The sequence below is a fragment of the Nerophis lumbriciformis genome, linkage group LG06, assembly GCF_033978685.3.
Source record: "Nerophis lumbriciformis linkage group LG06, RoL_Nlum_v2.1, whole genome shotgun sequence".
Taxonomy (NCBI): Eukaryota; Metazoa; Chordata; class Actinopteri; order Syngnathiformes; family Syngnathidae; genus Nerophis; species Nerophis lumbriciformis.
Genome location: NC_084553.2, coordinates 14445538 through 14470970, shown reverse-complemented (window position 1 = coordinate 14470970; position 25433 = coordinate 14445538). Strand labels below are relative to the sequence as shown.

The 25433-nt window shown below is 41.0% G+C and overlaps 1 protein-coding gene across 3 annotated transcripts; it reads right to left on the bottom strand.

Annotated features, from left to right (window-relative positions):
* Nucleotides 1-423: 423 nt before the first annotated feature.
* Nucleotides 424-23686, bottom strand: zdhhc1 (zDHHC palmitoyltransferase 1). Of its 3 annotated transcripts, none has more exons than XM_061963782.2 (11): nt 23181-23686; nt 14118-14337; nt 13840-14015; nt 8679-8780; nt 8479-8603; nt 4626-4781; nt 2540-2658; nt 2385-2470; nt 2132-2240; nt 1349-1448; nt 424-1270 (listed from the first exon to the last, which is right to left on the bottom strand). In XM_061963782.2, the coding sequence occupies exons 2-11, from the start codon at nt 14334-14336 to the stop codon at nt 888-890; spliced, it is 1575 nt and encodes a 524-aa protein (XP_061819766.2). In that variant the 5' UTR covers nt 14337; nt 23181-23686; the 3' UTR covers nt 424-887. The 3 variants fall into 3 exon arrangements, with proteins under 3 accessions (XP_061819766.2, XP_061819767.2, XP_061819768.2); XM_061963783.2 differs by having other exon boundaries at nt 1349-1445; XM_061963784.2 differs by having other exon boundaries at nt 13848-14015.
* Nucleotides 23687-25433: the final 1747 nt, after the last annotated feature.

Genomic DNA, 25433 nt, shown 5'->3' with positions numbered 1-25433 from the left:
GCACATGTGTGTGTTTGTGTCATACTTTCACAAGGCCACTCCTTTTGCAGTGACATTGTTTGGATGTTGTCATGACCCGTTGCCGGGGAAACCATTCCTCACATCATGGAGGGATGACACACGCACATACACACAAATCATCACAGGCGTCCTGTGAAAATAAAAGCCCGAGCGAAACGACGACTCACAACAACCACGTAGTGATGTCACATCCTGCCTGGCGACCATAAACACACCCGCGACTCACGGCTGATGGTCACGACGAGTTTGTCCGCAAATATTTTCCAGTTTGAAGAAGCAGACATTTTTTTTCAGTCTATTGTCAGAGTTTCACTTTTTCGGGGGGGCGGGGGGGGATGCAAAACCCAGATGTCCACTGCAGAGGACGCTGGCGCTCAGATGTAAAATATTCTTTTTAGTCAGCAAGGTTAAAAAAAAACGTCATTTTATTCTCATTTGGTAAGTTTGATGTGAGGACTAACGGTGCACTATTCGTTCCCATGACAACCATAACTCTTTAGCATACACAAAGGGAGGAGACGTTTGATAAATAAATAATCGAAGTGTGTAATATTCGTTCCCATGACAACCATAACTCTTTAGCATACATGAAGGAAACGTTTGATAAATAAATAATCCACGTGTGTAATATTCGTTCCCATGACAACCATAACTCTTCTTTAGCATACGTGAAGGAAGGAGAGGTTTGATAAATAATGGACAGGAAGTGAGTGGCGTGCACGTGACGCGAGTGTTTCAACAAGAAAAAATAGGAAGTGAGGTCAATCGTGCGGTCTTGGTTACCATGGCAATCTTCGGGCCACGCCCTTGCTAAATGTATCAAAAAGGTTGTGCAGGTGGGCGGCGCAAAAAGAGCGTCCATGTCGTCACGTCCTGCTCACGCCGCTGGCCTGGCTCACAAACACCGAGGGGGGCTGAGCAGACGCCATCTTGAAGCTCAGCTCCGCGGCGGCGCCCTTATTGCAGCGAGATGTGGCGAGCTTCCTGCTAGTCCTGGGCAAAGGGGAGGGGGGCGGGAGCGCGCCCCTGTCCCGGACGACTCCCGCCGAGGACGAGGAGCCCAGCTTGGCCAACGCCACGGGGATCTCCTCCAACGACTCGGCCGAGTCCGAGTGGTACTCGGCGGGCGCCGCGGCCGCCAGCACGGGCACCGAAGGCGGGCCCAGGGGGGCCAGGGAGGCCCGCAGGGGGAATGCTGGGAAAGGAAGTCGCTGGCCGAAGGACTTGGCGGACAGGCTGCTGGACTCGGCTGGAACAAGAAAAGATGGCGGCGGGTCAGGGCGAGGCCAGACATATCTGTGACGACACAAGGATATCTCCAGTGTACCAGGGGGCGGAGCTGAACCAGGGGGCGGAGCCAAAGCTGGACAGGGATTGTCTCTGGTCAGGTCTGCAGGAACTTTATGGACTTTCTTCCTTCTCTTCTTCTGTGGAAACAATCACGTTGAACAAAGATCACTCTGTGTGTGAGTGTGTGTGTGTTCTGGCAATGCGTACTTAATGGGGACATTGCTCTGTTTACACAGTCACCTTCAGGGGACCTCTGACGGTATGGGGACAAAAAAACAGGTCCCCTAAAGGGAAACCTTTTTAAATGATAGTCAGATCCATTCTGAAGATGCCTAAGTGATTTTTAAGCTTTGGCCCATAAAACATGTTTACTGGTTAGTTTGAGTGTGAGACATTTGCACAGCAGCCCCCTCATCGGGCTGTAGCTGGTACTGCACTCGCTACTCTGCTCACACTTCTTCCGTGTATAGTTAATCACTTCCACCTGTCCTATCAGCTGTAGTGCTGTATTCTGAGGATCATGTCATATTTAATTTGAACTTTTTTTACTATATTTTTTAATGGACCTCAGTAGTCATGTACAAATTTGTGTGAATTATGCAAAATGATTTAAATTTGGTCCCCATGAACCATATTAACTCTTTTTCCCCAGGGTCCCCAGTAAGAATGATCAGCACATTACTTCATCAACAGTGGGCCATTTCAATTTTTTTTATGCCTCCACAACCTGTAGAAAGGGTGGTCCCCATAAGTGATGATCAAAAACTTGGTCCCCATTTCAAATGATAACCAGTGTGTGTGTGTGCGTGCGTATATCCACCTGTGTGTGTCTTTGCTTGTGCTCTGCTGTAGTTTGGGGGCGGTTGGGCGGAGTCTCTAGCTCCAAAACAGGACTGGACACACCTCTCACTCCACTAATTACCACAAACCTTGAACACACACACACACACACACACACACACACACACACACACACACACACACACACACACACACACACACACACACACACACACGCACTCGATGAGGTTTCCATATGACCATTGACATCCAAACTCAACAGAAGGTCTTACTCGTCCCCCCGTAAAGACACGGCGGTTACTTCCTCCCCGCCCACACGAGCGTCAGTGAGGCCAAGTGTCCTCGAGTGGTCTGAATCCTACTTGGGGGAAAAAGAAGCGGGGTTTTAAAAGAAGCACTAGGCAACGATATCACATGACCTTTTGACCTTTAAGTTGACTGAATGAGCGGGCGTCTGTTTGACGTCTGCTGGCGTTGGCGTGTGTCTGTGGTCCTGGCGGTGGCGCTGACGTACAATGTACTCATATGTGCTCAGCCTGTTCCACACTGCACACACACACACACACACACACACACACACACACACACACACACACACACACACACACACACACACACACACACACACACACACACACAATGGAGGAATCAGGTCAGGAAATAGTACAGTAGAACGTCGATTATTGGACCTAATTGGTTCTTGAACATGGTTCGTAAATCGAAAAGTGCGTATAGTAAAGCCCGTTCCTCTTGAGAAAAATGTAAATATGAACAATTGGTTCTAGCCTTAAAGGGAACATTATCACCAGACCAATATATACCTTGATGTTGCAGAAAAAAGACCATATATTTTTTTAACCTATTTCCGAACTCTAAATGGGTGAATTTTGGCGAATTAAACGCCTTTCTAGTATTCGCTCTTGGAGCGATGACGTCATGTTGTGACGTCACATCGAGAAGCAATCCGCCATTTTCTCAAACACCGAGTCAAATCAGCTCTGTTATTTTCCGTTTTTTCGACTGTTTTCCGTACCTTGGAGACATCATGCCTCGTCGGTGTGTTGTCGGAGGGTGTAACAACACGAACAGGGACGGATTCAAGTTGCACCAGTGGCCCAAAGATGCGAAAGTGGCAAGAAATTGGACGTTTGTTCCGCACACTTTACCGACGAAAGCTATGCTTCGACAGAGATGGCAAGAATGTGTGGATATCACACTCAAAGCAGATGCATTTCCTACGATAAAGTCAAAGAAATCTGCCGCCAGACCCCCATTGAATCTGCCGGAGTGTGTGAGCAATTCAGGGACAAAGGGCCTCGGTAGCACGGCAAGCAATGGCGGCAGTTTGTTCCCGCAGACGAGCGAGCTAAACCCCCTGGATGTCTTATGCCACCGAAGATGATCAAGAGAAGAATATCGACCCTAGCTTCCCTGGCCTGCTGACATCAACTCCAAAACTGGACAGATCAGCTTTCAGGAAAAGAGAGCGAATGAGGGTATGTCTACAGAATATATTAATTGATGAAAATTGGGCTGTCTGCACTCTCAAAGTGCATGTTGTTGCCAAATGTATTTCATATGCTGTAAACCTAGTTCATAGTTTCCTTTAATGCCAAACAAACACATACCAATCGTTGGTTAGAAGGCGATCGCCGAATTCATCCTCGCTTTCTCCCGTGTCGTTGGCTGTCGTGTCGTTTTCGTCGGTTTCGCTTGCATACGGTTCAAACCGATATGGCTCAATAGCTTCAGTTTCTTCTTCAATTTCGTTTTTGCTACCTGCCTCCACACTACAACCATCCGTTTCAATACATGCGTAATCTGTTGAATCGCTTAAGCCGCTGAATTCCGAGTCTGAATCCGAGCTAATGTCGCTATAGCTTGCTGTTCTTTCCGCCATGTTTGTTTGTGTTGGCTTCACTATGTGACGTCACAGGAAAATGGACGGGTGTATATAACGATGGTTAAAATCAGGTACTTTGAAGCTTTTTTTAGGGATATTGCGTGATGCGTAAAATTTTGAAAAAAACTTCGAAAAATAAAATAAGCCACTGGGAACTGATTTTTAATGGTTTTAACCCTTCTGAAATTGTGATAATGTTCCCCTTTAATAAAAGTCACTATTTTAGTTAAAAAAATGCTGCACCCTTTGAAAACACTATAATGTGTGTATACATATATATATATATATATTATATATATATACATATACACACACACTTTATTGTGTCTTCAAAATGTGCAGCATTTTTTTACCAAAATATATACGTTTGTATAACACACATCAAGACAATTTTCCTCGCATTTTGAAGTGATGAACTCAGTACAATGCTGCTTCTTGTGCATGTACACTCACACACACACACACACACACACACACACACACACACACACACACACACACACATACATACACACACACACACACACACACACACACACACACACACACACACACACACACACACACACACACACACACACACACACACACACACACACACACAACTTACTGAGGTAGATGTGGAAGCAAAGCAGGTGGCAGAGCAGCACAGACGACAGCAGAGCCAGCGCGATGGTGACGGCCGCCAGGGCGGGAATCACCGTGGCCACCACTCGCACGGGCGCCACCGGCAAGAAGACGAACCACACGGCCGTCTCGTTTCGCACTGCGGGAGGAAGCGGGGTGGAGAACGTAAAGAGCAAACATTTCAGTAGTGTATGATATACCTGTACTAAAAAAAGTACTGTGGTACTATTAAAGTGCTGCAGTACTAATGTACTAAAAAATGTACTATACTGCCTTTGAAAAAGACCGGTACTTTTTTTTTCCCCATGTACATGATAGCGGGGCATGGTGACGTTGCTGGTAATACGAGCCGAGGCGCATGTCGCGAGTCAACACACACAAAGAGCACTTCAAGCGTGAAGACGTATTTTGGCTTTGAAACTATCGATAAAGGTGAAGTTAGAAACACTTCAGCGTCGATCTGAAAGCGGTGCTTTAAAACAGTGGTCCCAACCACCGGTCCGGGGACCGGTACCAGTCCGTGACGCATTTGCTACGGGGCCGCACAGCAACATTAATTGTGTGAATGCTCCAAAGTATTCACACAATTAATATGGTTTTCTACACCAAAATTCATACATTTTTTATTCAACTTCTTCTTTTTCTTCTCCAGATTTCGGCGCGCGCTGCCTTCCACTTTTTTTAATCCGATTCAAACCATTCCAATTGCGGGCTTTCCCTTGACAAATTCCCCAAATTCCCAGATTTCCCAGAATACCAGGTTTTCCGGGACATTTTTCCCATTCAAAATTACTTGGCCATTTTTCAAACTTCCACCATTTCCACATTTTTCAACTGATTCAAACCATTCCACCTTCAACATATTCCACTCATCCTGGACATTGAAACTATAATTTTTTCAAGTTAAAAAAAAATTCCAGGAATGCCCAGAAGTGTTTCTCAAACCCTTTTTTGACCCTTTTTTCTGGCCACTACTCCTTCCACATTTTTTTTTAACCCTTTTCAATCGTTCCCCTGTCAAAACATTTCTCTTAATCAGGACAAAAAACGAATTTGTTTTTCGAACTGGAAAAATTCCCGGTTTTCTTGAAATTCCAGGAATTCCTTAATACCATTTCTCAATTAAAAATGTTACTATTTCAACATTTCTCGACCGATTTGAAAAATTCTAACACCAACAATTTCAACTCATTCAGAACATTAATTTTTTTTTTTTATCATTTTCCCAAAAATTCCCTCTTTTTCCAAATTTCCATTAAGTTCTCATTGAAAAGAATGGGACATTTTTTCAAAGTTCCACAACTCCCACTCAAACCGTTCCAACTTCAAAATATTCAGCCTGTTCAATAATTGTGTGCTCCCTTTCAAAAACTGTAAAAAAAAATCCCGGATTTCCAAGAATTCTCAGTTTTTCCCATTCATTTTCCCCATTCCAAATGAATCATCCTTTTTTCACAATTCCAACAGTTTTCAACCTATTCAAACCATTCCACCTTCAACATATTCCACTCATCCTGGACATTCAAACTAAGTCTTTCCCAAGTTCCAAACCAAATTCCGGTTTTCCTGGAAATTTCAATGCTTCAACATTCAAAACATTCCAACATTCAAATTATTCTTACATTCATACTTCATTCTGTCAGCATTGGAGCATTCACATGCAATTCCTTCAGGAATTGCCTCATCTAGTTAATTTATAAACTACCGCATTTTCTCCGACTTAACTTTCAGATTGTAGCCAAAGGCTAATTTCTTTGCTGCCACACGTAGAAAGCCGGACCGTGAAAATAATGCATACATTAAACCGGTCCCTGGTGGAAAAAAGGTTGGGGACCCCTGCTGTAAAACATAGCAAGCTAGCGGCTAACGTCCTTCCACAGTGTTTTAGCTACTTCTAAATCACTAATCCTCATCTCCATGGCAACAAACTCCAGTTCTTACAAGTATCATCCCTGCAGGACAAGGAATACCGTAGGAGGATACAATAGCTAACCGCTAACGGCAAGCTAGCGCGCTTGAATATAAAAAACAAACATGGATCCATACAAATATCGACAGTAATGATACCAAGTACAAGAGCCGTACATAGTCAATACTACAATAACAGCAATATTTTTTTTATTATCACAAAATCTTTTTTCATTTTGTTATCGTTTATAGACTCAGTCCCTGGTGTCAGAAAAATTGTATGTAAATTATCAAAAAACTTTCCGTTCCCTGAGTTCCCAATGAACAGACAAGAGGCTGTCTTTGTTGCACCAAGCAAAGGCTTGGAAAATTCCATTGTGTACGATGGGAGGAGACGGGAGGGGGTTATCTATTGTCATCGAAGACCTGCCCAGGCTGAAGCCAAGACCAGCCCAAGCCCGAGGCATCTTTTTATTTTGTGTTAATGTGACCGAAAACAATGACTGTTTACATACTCCCCATTCCTTTAGAAACAGATGTTGTTATGTAAACAGGGAAAGTCCAAATAAAAGAGGTGGCGTACAATCTTTCACCAGAGCGTGGGTGACACTGTAAGAGGTTACAGGTTGACAGGTTTCTCCTCAATTGAGCAAAATTTAATTCTGCCTCTGTTTGATTCTTTGCTTCTTGTCTTGTTTAATAGATGTCATCAGTGTTTGAACCTGACACCTGGAACTTTAATTATGACCAATGTATGATACTGTAACTACTTGTAGCATTATGCAAAACTTATGTAAAGTATCAAACAACAGAAGAAGAAGTGCTTATTACATTTTAACAGAAGTGTAGATAGAACATGTTAAAACAGAAAGTAAACAGATATTAACAGTAAATGAACAAGTAGATTATTTCTACCGCTTGTCCCTCATAATTTTGACAAAATAATCAAATGGGAAATGACACAATATGTTACTGCATATTTCAGCAGCCAAATAGGAGCCTTTGTTTGCTTACTTATTACTAAAATACAAGTTATCTAGTACTATCTTATTCAACGCCAACATTGTTTTTTGATTGTAATAAGAAACGTATGTTTAATGTAGCATAAGACTTTCTGACAAAATATAGCCAATAATGAAATTTTTTGTGGTCCCCTTTATTTTGAAAAGTATCAAAACATATCGGAATACATTTTGGTACACTGCAAAAAGTCGGTGTTGAAAAACAAGAAAAAATAAATAAATTAGGGGTATTTTATTTGAACTAAGCAAAATTTTCTGCCAATAGAACAACAAAATTTGGCTTGTCAAGACTGTCCAAAACAAGTAAAATTAGCTAACCTTAATGAACCCCAAAATACCTTAAAATAAGTATATTCTCACTAATAACAACTGTACTACTATATGAGTACGTATTTTCTATTGTTTCATTGAAAATAAAACAGCAAAGTCCATTTGGCTGTCATCTGTTTTAATTATGAGACACAATTGTGTCAAAGTCATGATTTTTTTTTCATGCTTGAAATAAGAAATTATTACTTTAAAAAAGTAGTTTTATACTTGTGAGTGTTGATGACACAGCTTTGCAACACTTGATATTCTAGTTTCAAGCATGTTTTAATCAATATAGGTCATCAAATCTCAGCAACAAGCTGTAATATCTTACTGAGATCATTTAGGACCAAAACCCTTATAACAAGTAAAACACTCTTAACATAAAATCTGCTTAGTGAGAAGAATTATCTTATCAGACAGAAAATAAGCAAATATCACCCTTATTTGAGATCTGTAATCTTACTTGGATTTCAGTTTTTGCAGTGTACCGGTAACAAAACATTGGTATCGGGACAGCATGACATTCCAGTAGCTTCCCCAGGCAAGTCGCCATGGAGACCACCCGAGTTGCGATGTCAGGGGTCGTGGCCTTACCCCAGAAGTGCTTGTCCGTGCGCAGTTTGGTGGGGTCCAAAAAAAACTCAATGAAGATGTAAGAGGAGGCCACCAGAACCAGACACACGCCCAGCAGAGCCGAGACCACGCTGTGTAGAAACAACCTGCGCACACACACACACGCATGAAGACACACAAACACACAACTGTACAATGTGAGGATACATGACAAAACTCACTTGTAGTTCCTGCTTCCTACACAGTTGTTGAGCCATCGACAGTGATGGTCGAAGTTGGCCACGCACTTGTTACACGCACTGCAGTGCTTTGACTTTGGCCCTCTGAAACACACACACCACAGGGCCAGGCTGGAACAATGTGCTTCTTTCATCACAAGGCACGACACGCGTAGTAGCAGCAGACAACTGAGGGAGGCAGCAGTGAGCAGAACAGCTTCATTTTGAACACATGTTGAATTATTTACAGCCTTAGCAGTAGTGACCCACTGACCTGCTTTCTAGCAGACACACACAGTTGTACAATTAAGCAAAGTCAACAATCTTTTTGCCAATGGACGTTTTTTACTTTACTGCTCTGCGGCCTCCTACAGTATGGAATGCAGTAATACATACATTAAGTGTATGGGTGTCTCAATGTCTTTAAACAAATTGAAAGCATGTGGGAGTCACTTTGATATATTTTGTACATTAAAGATACTAAAACCAACCCCATTTAGGTCAGTCTATATACAGTGGGGCAAAAAAGTATTTAGTCAATACAATACAGTCTCTAGACCTTAATGGCTGTATATGCCATTGAACTAAACGCTCCACCTCTCTTGTCTCCTCATATATATACAGCCATTACCTGTATACAGCCATTACCTGTATTAATGGCTGTATATATATATATATATATATATATATATATATATATATATACAGTGGGCCAAAATAGAACTTTTTGGTATAAACTCAACTCGTCGTGTCTGGAGGAAGAAGAATACTGAGTTGCATCCCAAAAACACCATACCTACTGTGAAGCATGGGGGTGGAAATATCATGCTTTGGGGCTGTTTTTCTGCTAAGGGGACAGGCCGACTGATCTGTGTTAAGGAAAGAATGAATGGGGCCATGTATCGTGAGATTTTGAGCCAAAACCTCCTTCCATCAGTGAGAGCTTTGAAGATGAAACGTGGCTGGGTCTTCCAGCATGACAATGATCCCAAACACACCGCCCGGGCAACGAAGGAGTGGCTCCGTAAGAAGCATTTGAAAGTGATGGAGTGGCCTAGCCAGTCTCCAGACCTCAACCCCATAGAAAATCTGTGGAGGGAGTTGAAAGTTTGTGTTGCCCGGCGACAGCCCCAAAACATCACTGTTCTCAAGAAGATCTGCATGGAGGAATGGGCCAAAGTACCAGCTACTGTGTGTGCAAACCTGGTAAAGACCTATAGTAATCGTTTGACCTCTGTTATTGCCAACAAAGGTTATATTACAAAGTATTGAGTTGAATGTTTGTTATTGACCAAATACTTATTTTCCACCATAATTTACAAATAAATTCTTTAAAAATCCTACAATGTGAATTCCTGGATTTTTTTTTCACATTCTGTCTCTCACAGTTTGAAGTGTACCTATGATGAAAATTACAGACCTCTGTCATCATTTTAAGTGGGAGAACTTGCACAATTGGTGGCTGACTAAATACTTTTTTGCCCCACTGTATGCTAAAATATCTTGCAAAACATCCACATATTAGCTTTGTGCTATAGGTAATAAAGAAAATGAATATGTAATCCAACCACCTTGTGGTATTTAATTTCTTATTATTACGTTGTGTCCTGAGCAAGACACTTCACCCTTGCTCCTGATGGGTGCTGGTTAGCGCCTTGCATGGCAGCTCCCTCCATCAGTGTGTGAATGTGTGTGTGTGAATGGGTAAATGTGGAAGTAGTGTCAAAGCGCTTTGAGTACCTTGAAGGTAGAAAAGCGCTATACAAGTACAACCCATTTATCATTTATTATTATTCATCACTAATAAGATTATTCCCCAACTAAAACATTTGGCAAACTCAAAAACGTACGAAATCCTCCTGCAAGACATTTGTACACGTGTTCATCATGGCAAGACGCGCAGAAATCATCAGACCAAATATAGTTACACGCACAGCTATTCAGGCATTTTGGTTTTCAGGTCCCATTTTTGGGAGGATTTGGACTAGTTGCATTGTTTTTTTTTATGTTCAAATCCAGTAGTGTCCAAACCTTTTGAAAAACATCATGAAAAGTCAAAATATGCAGGGTCCATTTTGATATTTCTGTAGTAGAAGGAGAGGGAGAGGAAGAATTTGGAGAAGAGTTTGAAGAATTTAAGGAAGAGAAAGAGTAAAAAAAAGGGAAAAGGGAAGAAGAGGAAAAACAAGACTAATTTTAAGAAGAGAAAGAGAAAAAAGAGAAAGAGAATGGGAAGAAAGGAAAGTAAGAGGAGATGGAAGAGACAGAGGAGGAAGAAGAGGAGGAATAAGAGGAAGAGGAGAAAAAGAAAAAGAAGAGAAGGAGGGCTAAGAATAGGAGGAGGAAGGGGAAGAAGGGGGCGATGGCAAAGGCGGAGAAGAAGAAGAAGAAAAAAGAGGAGTAAGAGGATGAGGATGAAGAAGAAGATGAAGAAGAAAAAGAAGATGAAGAAAAAGAAAAAGGTAAAGAAGAAAAAGAAGATGAAGAAAAAGAAAAAGAAGAAGAAAAAAAAGAAGAAGAAGATGAAGAAGAAAAAGAAGATGAAGAAAAAGACAAAGAAAAAGAAGAAGAAGAAGAACCAAGAAGACAAAGAAAACCAAAACCAAGGAGACCAAGAAGACCAAGAAGACCAAGGAGAAAAAGAAGACTAAAGAGAAAAAGAAGACCAAGAAGAAGACAAAGGAGAAGAAGAAAATGAAGAAGAAGAAGACAAAGAAGAAGAAGAAGAAGATTGTGAAACTGCATTACCTATTTGTAATTTTTTTGAAACTAGGGCTATATATATATATATATATATATATATATATATATATATATAAACACACAAAAACATACATATATGCAACAAGACAACAAGACAATGACCCCAAACACACGTCAAAAGTGGTAAAGGAATGGCTAAATCAGGCTAGAATGAAAGTTTTAGAATGACCTTCCTAAAGCCCTGACTTAAACATGCAGACAATGCTGAAGAAACAAGTCCATGTCAGAAAACCAACAAATTTAGCTGAACTGCACCAATTTTGTCAAGAGGAGTGGTCAAAAATTCCACCTTGCCAGAAGCTTGTGGATGGCTACCAAAAGCACCTTATTGCAGTGAAACTTGCCAAGGGACATGTAACCAAATATTAACACTGCTGTATGTATACTTTTGACCCAGCAGGTTTGGTCACACTTTCAGTAGACCCATAATAAATTCATAAAAGAACCAAACTTCATGAATGTTTTTTGTGAGCAACGAGTATGTGCTCCAATCACTCTAACACAAAAAAATAAGAGTTGTAGAAATTATTGGAAGCTCAAGACAGCCATGACATTATGTCTTTACAAGTGTATGTAAACTTTTGACCACGACTGCATGCATACACACACACACACACACACACAAACACACACAAACAAACACGCACACGCACACTAATAAATATATACACACACACACACCATCAATCCATCTTCTTCCGCTTACACATAATATATATATATATATGTGACCAAATATATATATATATGTCATACTTGCCAACCTTGAGACCTCCGATTTCGGGAGGTGGGGGGATGGGGGCGGGGCGTGGTTGGCGGCGTGGTTAAGAGGGGAGGAGTATATTGACAGCTAGAATTCACCAAGTCAAGTATTTCATATATATATATATATATATATATATATATATATATATATATATATATATATATATACATCCTGAAAATATGCAAACAAAACAGTGTTTGGATAATTGATACTTCAAACTTGCATAAATAAATATTAAGGAATATAACATAACTTGGCTTCATGAGAGCTTCAAAATGTAATGAATAAAATGCTAAAGTTGTTGATAAACAAGCAATTATTTTAATAATTAAATATGGTCATTTTAAATGAATTATTATGATAATTTAAAAGTAATTATTTCAAGTATGTTTATTTTAATGTATAATTCTATGGCTGGATGTAATAAGGAGTCAGAAAAAATAAAAAATAAAAATACAATTAATTTTGATGTTTTTAGCAAAATATAGTAAAAATGTATTTAGTTTTTTTTTTTTTTAATTAATAAATATATTTATTTTTAGGTGAGATAAATATAATAGGGGCTTCACGGTGGCAGAGGGGTTAGTGCATCTGCCTCACAATACGAAGGTCCTGAGTAGTCTTGGGTTCAATCCCGGGCTCGGGATCTTTCTGTGTGGAGTTTGCATGTTCTCCCCGTGACTGCGTGGGTTCCCTCCGGGTACTCCGGCTTCCTCCCACTTCCAAAAGACATGCACCTGGGGATAAGTTGATTGGCAACACTAAATTGGCCCTAGTGTGTGGATGTGAGTGTGAATGTTGTCTGTCTATCTGTGTTGGCCCTGCGATGAGGTGGCGACTTGTCCAGGGTGTACCCCGCCTTCCGCCCGATTGTAGCTGAGATAGGCTCCAGCGCCCCCCGCAACCCCAAAGGGAATAAGCGGTAGAAAATGGATGGATGGATGGATGGATACATATAATAATACAATTTATCTCGAGACTGGATGATTTAGTTTTTGTCACCCTGTTGTCCTCCCGTCGTGAAAAAAGGCTGTCCTCACTCAGGTCCGCATGGAGCTGGAGGGGGCGTGGCCTCCAGCTCCGGCTGAAAATCGGGAGATTTTCGGGAGAATATTTGTCCCAGGAGGTTTTCGGGAGAGGCGCTGAATTTCGGGAGTCTCCCGGAAAATTCGGGAGGGTTGACAAGTATGATATATGTATAAATATACATGTGTGTGCATGTAAATATATATATATATATATATATATATATATATATACATATATATATATATATTTATATATACATATACATGTTTATACAGTATATATAATCATACACAAATACAGGTGAGTAACGGGTGTTAATTGTACAAAAAACTTTTTGTAAGCTTTGTGTTATATAGGTGAAAAAGTGTATTATTATTAATAAATAGTTTTCAAAATCCATATTTATGCTCTTTTTTATTACATTTTTCCCCAACAACAATTTGGGCTGCACTTTAGTCACCTCTGTTCTAAATCTTGATGTATTTATTTTGTCTGTAGAATTTAGGCCAATGAAATAAGAGCCGCGGGCCGCACTTTGGACACCACTGGATTAACTACATCAACATTTTGTTCTTTATCGCCAAAGACCGGAAGTAACACACTCACACGTCCACCTGGCACAGGTAACAGTGGCAGTTCTCAATGACGTGGGCGTGTTTGGAGCGGTCGAAGGCGGGAACCGGACCTTTGTGGCTCTTGGTTCTAATGTTGCGGTCGGCCGGGTCGATGGACACGGCCATAACGTGCACACACAGGTGGCAAGCGAACATGATGCTGGTGCACTGATGCTTGGATAAGGAAGCTTTTTTTGCACTGGTGGACACACACACACACACACACACACACACAGGTGAGTAACAGGTGTCAGGGGGCGTGAAGGATACGATGTAGCCGGCAGGGGTCCAGTGTGCAGGTAGTAAGGGCACGAAGACGCCGAGGCCCATAATGGCGAAGAAGGCGTAGAGCAGCCACGCCAGCAGCTGGAAGGGGTGTGGCGGCCAGCTCCAGCCGTTGGTTCGAGAGCACAGCCGCACGTCGTCTTGCTGGGGACTGTCATCGCCCACTGGCGCGGTGCGGTTGGGGTTGCTGCTGCATGCCTCCATTCTGCAAGACGTCATGACATGAGACGCTTTAAATCGTGAAAACTGTGAGAACATACAAACCCTTTTTCATTGAACCTCAATGAGTTGGTGAATTTGCAAACAGCTAAAAGTATAACCAGAACCTGCTACCCAACAATGTACAACAATTCTTCCCAACAAAAGAGGACAAATATAAGCTTAGGGAACAATTTAACTTCAAATGTGTATGCACGACAACACTTAAGACCTTTAGCATATCAGAACGTAGAACTAAATTATGGAATGGATTAGGCAAAGAAGTCAAACACAAAGTGTTTACAAACTACACGGAAGATGAATACTTTAATAAGGTTTCTCATAGTCATTCACATCGACGTCCCACTGGGGTGAGTTTTTCCTTGCCCGTATGTGGGCTTTGTACCGAGGATGTCGTTGTGGCTTGTGCAGCCCTTTGAGACACTTGTGATTTAGGGCTATATAAATAAAGATTGATTGATTGATTGATTGAATGATGAATACTGGTAAAAATATAGTAATAATAATAATAATGGATTAGGTTTTATATCTGTTAGAATAATCATGTATATATTATCACACAACTTTAGTATGCTTAAAGTCTGTTGCTATAGTTATTAGCTATTGTGCTCAAGCTGTACTTTTTCTATCTGTGCTAGGACAAAATCTTCTTGTCTGAGGGGTGGCCTCAGCCGCGGATGTTATCTTTGTTTTAGCCTGCTAACAGCCAATGACTTCAAGGACCGCAACGAAGATAAAACGACAGCACGCAGACGAAGCCGAGACAAGGCGAAATCACAGCACATTCCGTCACGTATTGTGCGTACTGGAGCTGCTTTGCATGATATATGTGACCACTCCTTTTAGAGGCGGCCTCAGTGATGTTGACTGGGGAACTCCTAAATAAATAGAGGGACGCGGGAGCTGTACCTTAGAGCGTAGGGCGAAACTGTGACTAAGTGTGCAGCTCCATGTGTTCTCCCCATGAGCTAAATTGAACTCTGTCTCTGCATGATTCCTTGCTTCTTGTCTGTTTAATAGATGTCATCAGTATTTGAACCTGAAAATATTGCACTTTTAGAGACACTCAAAGCGCTTCAAAGACAACTGAGAACCCATCATTCATTCAGTCCACATTCACACCTTGACGGTGGTAAGCTACATCTGAAGCCACAGCTGCCCTGGGGTGACGGACGTGTGGCTGCCAATTTGTGCCTACGGACCCTCTGACCACCGCCAAGCATTCATACACAATCATACACCAGTGTGAGTGGCAATGGCAGCAAGGTGAGTGACGTGGACACAACGGCCGTGACTAGGATGGCGGAAGCTGGAATCGAACCAGGAACCCTCAAGTTGCTAGACGGCGGTTCTACCATTTAAGCCACACCGCCCAGTAATTTACCTACCTATCCATGTGAATTGTATTGATGTTTTTGTACTTCTTCCTTTATTGTTGTTGGGTCAAAGATTGAGAAAGGAAGTGAGACAGAAAAGGGGTAGGATTAAATAAGCTCTGCTTATTCCTACTCCTTTTCGGACATGTTAGAATGTAAAAATGTGATGTAAACACATCACTATGTTACTTTATTTTCAATACAAGTTTTTTGTTGTTTTTAATGTTGTGATTACTGCCAATATTCCACAAACACAAAAAGTATAAAAAATATTTTCTACAAAGTAAAACTTTTGGCAGTAATTTTGCACCCTGCGCGATCCACACACTCGCACTCATAGCACTCCGTAATCCGCACTCTACAACCACAGGTCGTGCAGCCGAGTCAATATAAGGCCGTGAGAGCTACTGTTATTTGCGCATGGTGTCGTCCGCCAAAAAACAAAGATGAAGAAGCAGGGTGGGGATGGAAAACAAAGAAGCTCAACCTGTGAGTTATTAACCTGTGAGTTTCCCCTTCTCTCCTGTCCGCCATTTTACCAGGGTGGAATATTACTGCCAAAAGTTTTAACTAAACTTGAAGAAATTTGTTTATAAACTTGCAAATCATTTTTTTGAATCGAAAATAAAACATTTGACCTGTGAATAATTTTTTAACTTGCAGAAAATTGGGGTTTTTATTGACTTGCAAATTCCCTCCATCCATCCATTTCCTACCGCTTGTCGCTTTAGGGGTAGCTAGGGGTGCTGGAGCCTATTTTAGCTGCATTCGGGCGGAAGGCGGGATACACCCTGGACAAGTCGCCACCTCATCACATTTCTTGCAAATTGTTTTTTTTTTTTCAATTGAAAAAAATGTTTTTTTTACTTGCCAATCATTTGTTTTCCTTGCAGAAAATTGTTTTTACTTGCAAATATTATTTTTTTAAATTGAGGAAAATCGGTTTTTTAACTTTCAAATCTTTTTTTATTTCCAGAAAATTGTTTTTATTTGCAAATACTTTGAAAAATGTGGAAATGGTGGAAGTTTGAAAAATCCATCCATCCATCCATTTTCTACCGCTTGTCCCTTTCGGGGTCGCAAGGGGGCGCTGGAGCCTATCTCAGCTGCATTCTGGCGGAAGGCGGGTTACACCCTGGACAAATTGCCAATTGTTTGTTTTTTTTCAATTGAAAAAAATGTTTTTTTTACTAGCCAATCATTTGTTTTCCTTGCAGAAAATTGTTTTTACTTGCAAAGAGAGATGTTTGACGGACTGCCGATATTATTGTCCGATAAATGCTTTAAAATGTATTATCGGAAATTATCGGTATCGGTTTCAAAAAGTAAAATGTATGACTTTTTAAAACGCCACTGTACGGAGTAGTACACGGACGTAGGGAGAAGTACAGAGCAGTTGCGTCTCCCAGTCATACTTGCCAACCCACCCAATTTTCCCGGGAGACTCCCGAATTTCAGTGCCCCTACCGAAAATCTCCCGGGGAAACAATTCTCCCGATATCCACCCAGACAACAATAATGGGGGCGTGCCTTAAAGGCACTGCATTTGCGTGCCGGCCTAATCACATAATATCTACGGCTTATCACACACACAAGTGAATGCAAGGCCTACTTGGTCAACAGCCATACAGGTCACACAGAGGGTGGCCGTATAAACAACTTTAACACTGTTACAAATATGCGCCACACTGTGAACCCACACCAAACAAGAATGACAAACACATTTCGGGAGAACATCCGCACCGTAACACAACATAAACACAACAGAACAAATACCCAGGACCCCTTGCAGCACTAACTCTTCCGGGGCGCTACAATATACACCCCCCGCCCACCTCAACCTCCTCATGCTCTCTCAGGGAGAGCATGTCCCAAATTACAAGCTGATGTTTTGAGGCATGTTAAAAAAAATAATGCACTTTGTGACTTCAATAATAAATATGGCAGTGCCATTTTGGCATTTTTTTCCATAACTTGAGTTGATTTATTTTGGAAAACCTTGTTACATTGTGTAATGCAGCCAGCGGGGCATCACAAAAAAATTAGGCATAATAATGTGTTAATTCCACGATTGTATATATCGGTATCGGTTGATATTGGAATCGGCAATTAAGAGTTGGACAATATTGAAATATCGGATATCGGCAAAAAAGCCATTATCGGACATCTCTACTTGCATTTTTTTTTTTTGAAGAAGAAAATCGTTTTTTTTTACTTTCAAATCTATTTTTATTTCCAGAAATAATTTTTTATTTGCAAGTAGATTGAAAAATGTGGAAATGGTGGAAGTTTGAAAAATGGCCAATTCATTTTGAACGGGAAAAATATCATGGTAAGCCTGGAATTCTGGGAAATCTGGGAATTTTTTGAGTTTTTCAAGGGAAAGCCCGCGATTCCCGAATAGGCTGAACAGTTTGAAGTTGGAACAGTTTGAACCGGATGAAAAATGTGGAAGGTAGAGCGCGCCAAAATCTGGAGAAGAAGAAGAATAAGTTGAAGTTGAATAATAGATGAATTTTGGTGTAGAAACTAGGAATGTCCGATAATGGCTTTTTGCCGATATCCAATATTCCGATATTGACTAAACACTTAATTACCGATACCGATATCAACCGATACCGATATATACAGTCGTGCAGCAAGGTGGAAGAAGGGTTAGTGCGTCTGCCTCACAATACGAAGGTCCTGAGTAATCGTGAGTTCAATCCCGGCCTCGGGATCTTTCTGTGTGGCGTTTGCATGTTCTCCCCGTGACTGTGTGGGTTCCCTCCGGGTACTCCGGCTTCCTCCCACCTCCAAAGACATGCACCTGGGGATAGGTTGATTGGCAACACTAAATTGGCCCTAGTGTGTGAATGTGAGTGTGAATGTTGTCTGTCTATCTGTGTTGGCCCTGTAATGAGGTGGCGACTTGTCCAGGGTGTACCCCGCCTTCCGCCCAATTGTAGCTGAGATAGGCTCCAGCGCCCCCCGCGACCCCGAAGGGAATAAGCGGTAGAAAATGGATGGATGGATGGATGGAATAAACACATTATTATGCCTAATTTGGACAAACAGGTATGGTGAAGATAAGGTCCTTTTACAAAAAAAAAAAAGAAAAAAAATAAGATAAATAAATTAAAAACATTTTCTTGAATAAAAAAGAAAGTAAAACAATATAAAAACAGTTACATAGAAACTAGTAATTAATGAAAATGAGTATAATTAACTGTTAAAGGTTAGTACTATTAGTGGACCAATCATGTGCGCTTACGGACTGTATCCCTGTAGACTGTATTGATATATATTGATGTATAATGTAGGAACCAGAATATTAATAACAGAAAGAAACAACCCTTTTGTGTGAATGAGTGTAAATGGGGGAGGGAGGTTTTTTGGGTTACTGTACTAATTGTAAGTGTATCTTGTGTTTTTTATGTTGACTTAATAAAAAATAAAAAATAAAAATAAATAAATAAAACCAATACCGATAATTAAAAAAACGATACCTAGAGCAAGCCCGGTCACAGGCAATTACAGAGCCTGCTAGTCCGGGTGAGGAGTCAGTTAAGCTAGAACTAGCCAGCGCCAGGCTGGATAATTCCTGTACGCATAGCAATTTTCTTAGAATAACACACAACTCACATAATGTGTTTTCTGTTGTGAATGTGTCCGGGGTAGATATGCATTCTACTGAGGTGGCAAATCATGATGCGTTCAGTCGATCGCAGCATCAAGCAAACAATCTGAAAATTCCCGTCGTATCAATTCCTAGATATGGTCGAAACTATTTAAAGTGCACTACGTATAATAAACGTAACATTATTAATATTTCTACTACGGATAATTTAAACAAAAACTCGTCAAAACAGCCCAATACTTATAATATGGGCTTTTTAAACATAAGATCATTGTCTCCCAAAACGTTATTAGTTAATGAGGTCATTAGAGACAACAATCTTAACGTCATTGGTCTTAGCGAAACCTGGCTCAAACCAGACGAATTTTTTGCGCTAAATGAGGCATCTCCTCCTAATTATACGAATGCGCATATTGCCCGTCCCCTTAAAAGGGGTGGGGGGGTCGCATTAATATACAATGAAAACTTTAACCTTACCCCTAACCTAAATAATAAATACAAATCGTTTGAGGTGCTTACTATGAGGTCTGTCGCACCGCTGCCTCTCGATATGGCTGTTATCTACCGCCCCCCAGGGCCCTACTCGGACTTTATTAATGAATTCTCAGAGTTCGTTGCTGATCTAGTGACGCACGCAGACAATATAATCATAATGGGGGACTTTAATATCCATATGAATACCCCATCGGACCCTCAGTGCGTGGCGCTCCAGACTATAATTGATAGCTGTGGTCTTACACAAATAATAAATGAACCTACGCATCGCAACGGCAATACGATAGATCTAGTGCTGGTCAGGGGTGTCACCACCTCCAAAGTTATGGTACTCCCGTATACTAAAGTAATGTCCGATCATTACCTTATAAAATTCGAAGTTCTGACTCATTGTCAACAAACTAATAATAATAATAACTGCTATAGCAGCCGCAACATTAATGCCGCCACAACGATGACTCTTGCTGACCTACTGCCTTCGGTAATGGCACCATTCCCAAATTATGTCGGCTCTATTGATAACCTCACTAACAACTTTGACAATGCCCTGCGCAAAACCATTGATAGCATAGCACCGCTAAAACAAAAAAGGGCCCCTAAAAGGCGCACCCCATGGTTTACAGAGGAAACCAGAGCTCATAAATTATCATGTAGAAAGTTGGAACGCAAATGGCGCGCGACCAAGCTTGAGGTTTTCCATCAAGCATGGAGTGATAGTTTAATATCGTATAAACGCATGCTTACCTTAGCTAAAGCTAAATATTACTCAAATCTCATCCGCCTCAACAAAAACGACCCAAAATTTTTGTTTAGTACAGTAGCATCGCTAACCCAACAAGGGACTCCTCCCAATAGCTCCACCCACTCGGCAGATGACTTTATGAATTTCTTTAATAAGAAAATTGAACTCATTAGAAAGGAGATTAAAGACAACGCATCCCAGCTACAACTGGGTTCTATGAACACAGATACAACTGTATCTACGACGGATACTGCAATACAAAATAGTCTCTCTCTTTTTGATGAAATAACATTAGAGGAACTATTACAGCGTGTAAGTGGGATAAAACAAACAACATGTTTACTTGACCCACTTCCTGGGAAACTTATCAAGGAGCTTTTTGTATTATTAGGTCCATCAGTGCTAAATATTATAAACTTATCACTTTCCTCTGGCACTGTTCCCCTAGCATTCAAGAAAGCGGTTATTCATCCTCTGCTCAAAAGACCTAACCTTGATCCTGACCTCATGGTAAACTACCGACCGGTGTCCCACCTTCCCTTTATTTCGAAAATCCTCGAAAAAATTGTCGCACAGCAGCTAAATGAACACTTAGTGTCTAACAATCTCTGTGAACCTTTTCAATCCGGTTTCAGGGCAAATCACTCTACGGAGACAGCCCTCGCAAAAATGACTAATGATCTACTGCTGACGATGGATTCTGATGCGTCATCTATGTTGCTGCTTCTTGATCTTAGCGCTGCTTTCGATACCGTCGATCATAATATTTTATTAGAGCGTATCAAAACACGTATTGGTATGTCAGACTTAGCCTTGTCGTGGTTTAACTCTTATCTTACTGACAGGATGCAATGCGTCTCCCATAATAATGTGACCTCTGACTATGTTAAGGTAACGTGCGGAGTTCCTCAGGGTTCGGTTCTTGGCCCTGCACTCTTTAGTATTTACATGCTGCCGCTAGGCGACATCATACGCAAATACGGTGTTAGCTTTCATTGCTATGCTGATGACACCCAACTCTACATGCCCCTAAAGCTGACCAACACGCCGGATTGTAGTCAGCTGGAGGCGTGTCTTAATGAAATTAAACATTGGATGTCCGCTAACTTCTTGCAACTCAACGCCAAGAAAACGGAAATGCTGATTATCGGTCCTGCTAAACACCGACATGTATTTAATAATACCACCTTAACATTTGACAACCAAACAATTACACAAGGCGAATCAGTAAAGAATCTGGGTATTATCTTCGACCCAACTCTCTCGTTTGAATCACACATTAAGAGTGTTACTAAAACGGCCTTCTTTCATCTCCGTAATATCGCTAAAATTCGTTCTATTTCATCCACTAGCGACGCTGAGATCATTATTCATGCGTTCGTTACGTCTCGTCTCGACTACTGTAACGTATTATTTTCGGGTCTCCCTATGTCTAGCATTAAAAAATTACAGTTGGTACAAAATGCGGCTGCTAGACTTTTGACAAGAACAAGAAAGTTTGATCATATTACGCCTATACTGGCTCACCTGCACTGGCTTCCTGTGCACTTAAGAAGTGACTTTAAGGTTTTACTACTTACGTATAAAATACTACACGGTCTAGCTCCGTCCTATCTTGTCGATTGTATTGTACCATATGTCCCGGCAAGAAATCTGCGTTCAAAGAACTCCGGCTTATTAGTGATTCCCAGAGCCCAAAAAAAGTCTGCGGGCTATAGAGCGTTTTCTATTCGGGCTCCAGTACTATGGAATGCCCTCCCGGTAACAATTAGAGATGCTACCTCAGTAGAAGCATTTAAGTCCCATCTTAAAACTCATTTGTATACTCTAGCCTTTAAATAGCCCCCCTGTTGGACCAGTTGATCTGCCGTTTCTTTTCTTTTCTCCTCTGCTCCCCTTTTCCTTGAGGGGGTGGGGGGCACAGGTCCGGTGGCCATGGATGAAGTGCTGGCTGTCCAGAGTCGGGACCCGGGGTGGACCGCTCGCCTGTGCATCGGCTGGGAACATCTCTACGCTGCTGACCCGTCTCCGCTCGGGATGGTGTCCTGCTGGCCCCACTATGGACTGGACTCTTACTATTATGTTGGATCCACTATGGACTGGACTCTCACAATATTATGTCAGACCCACTCGACATCCATTGCTTTCGGTCTCCCCTAGAGGGGGGGGGGGGTTACCCACATATGCGGTCCTCTCCAAGGTTTCTCATAGTCATTCACATCGACGTCCCACTGGGGTGAGTTTTTCCTTGCCCGTATGTGGGCTTTGTACCGAGGATGTCGTTGTGGCTTGTGCAGCCCTTTGAGACACTTGTGATTTAGGGCTATATAAATAAAGATTGATTGATTGATTGATACCGATCATTTCCGATATTACATTTTAAAGCATTTATCGTCCGATAGGACATCTCTCGTAGAAACCCATATTTATAATATGGAACATATGAATAAATAATATGGCAAGAATAAACACATACATGTCCCACTATTAGACAATTAGACTTCCTTTTATTGTCATTCAAATTTTGAACTTTGCTAACTATAAATATGCATCCACATCCATTAGAATTAGGGTTAGGATGGTTTTGATGACTTTACCTTTTAAACGGGACTCCGCTTGTCTATCCGCCGTCCGGTCGTCCACAACATCTCATGCCGGGTTGACTGGGTCCTGGCGGGCCCTGTCGGGTGCGGCCAGCGGCGTGCGTTGAACGGATACACAACTTCCGGTCTAGAGAAGCAGCAGCCGGTACAAAACGTCCGGGTGCAGTCGTTAGCTCACATCCATCCCATTGGCGGGAGCAGCTGGCAGCTAACCGGCGACCACGACCTGCCGAGCCCGCGAATGTTGCTCATAGACGGCCATCGCATCCTGCTAGCATTAGCCTGGTGTTGCTAACGCGATGCTAGCAGGCTAACTGACGCCGCCAAGCGGACTTAGGTAAGAACCGCCGGCCACTCATAGAAGTTCAACACTCGGTTGCAACATTTTAACCTTCGACGTCCCTACAAATATTATAAATATAAAATAATGATACATTAATCAGTCAGCTGTCAGCATAGCAGCTACTACTCACTACGACAACAACAAGGCTAGTGTGCCGTCTCCATGGTAACGCTAGCACCAGTGAGCTCCTTCCTATTGGCCAGCGGGTTTAATCCCGCCCACAATTTCACTTCTATTGAGTTTAGTGACTGACAGCTGTGATGATCAAGTCTGGCCACTAGAGGGTGACAATGACTATTACGTTTTTACAAAGAATTACACTAATCATTAAAAGCAACAGGTTATTATTGCTTTTGTCGGCATTCATTTTACACATGTGTACAGCTCCACTAATGGACATTGGAGTGTTACTTTCAAAGGCAAAATTAAAGTATTGCTGGAAACATAATTTTATATGGGACTTTATTGTATTATATGTATAGTACATGTTCCAAAAAGAAAAAAGCATAAAACACAGTATATTTAAATATACTAAATGTAAAAAAGGGAATAAATATTCAAAATAATCTAGTTTGGTTACGCCATCATGAGCGCAACACAAGGTTGTAAAAGTTTCAACTACAATTCTAAATAAGATGTCAAAATCAAACTGAAATCAAATACACACAGCTTAAAGATTGATCAACACCTATTTATGATGATTTATCAAAATATAAAAGAAATATACCTGAACAGAACGCTCATGATGGTTACACCAAAAAGTAAGTTTCCAAGTTTTCGGGGCATTTTTATGCTATTTCCAAGCATCTCCTTTTTATTATCGTTGATTTTAAATGGTCAAACTAATGCATGTTATATATGCATGCCCTAGTAAACAAACAAAAAAAGTAATACTTATTTTGATTGTTACATTTTGAAGTACATTTGTGCAGCTGGGTGCGAATGTACCCATTACCAGAGCTGTACACACATATTTTTAATTGTAAAGAGTTGCCTTGTAAGAGGAAGTGCTCTACAACTTACTGCATTTATATCATATATAATGATTTAGAATCTGGCTCATGCTTTGATTGATTGATTGAAACTTTTATTAGTAGATTGCACAGTACAGTACATATTCCGTACAATTGAACACTAAATGGTAACACCCGAATAAATGTTTCAACTTGTTTAAGTCCGGGTCCACGTTAATCAATTCATGTTAATGAATTGATTAACTAAATCAGAGGTGTCAAAACTAAGAAAATCAACGCATGCAGGGGACATTTATGATATTTTACATTTTTCAAAACCAATACAATGATTTATTTCCAACCTTTAGGGCTTCCCTCAAGTTTGGTCCCAGTACCTGACAGTGTCGCACTCATAAAAATTAAAAAAATATATAATATTGTTTTACGTTAGGTCAGGAAAAAACACAAAGGATATATCATCCCTACAAGCCTGTTTCGCAGGTTTCCCTGTTCATCAGGGGATTTTATCTTGACTAGCAGGGAAACCTGTGAAACAGGCTTGCAGGGATGATATAGCCTCTGTGTTTTTTTCTGACCTAACGTATATTCCGCTCTATTGAGCACCGTATAACGGATAAACCACAGAAACCTCGACTATAATATTCTTTTAAATTTTTCAGGTGTATTTGTTGATATAAAGTTTTTTCTTTAATGTTTCATGCATGCCCTCTTTGTCAAAACCAGGTTTTTAACACAACATATACAATATTCTTCCTAAAACACATTCAAAGTGAATATTTGATGTGAAATAATGTGAGCCTTAAAGATGTCAATAATTCATAACAATATTGCTTTTAATTCATTATTATGTCATGAGCAATTACATATTTTTTTTCTTCTTTAAATTACACTAATCCTTGGGGATTCACTCATAAACATATTAAAATAAGT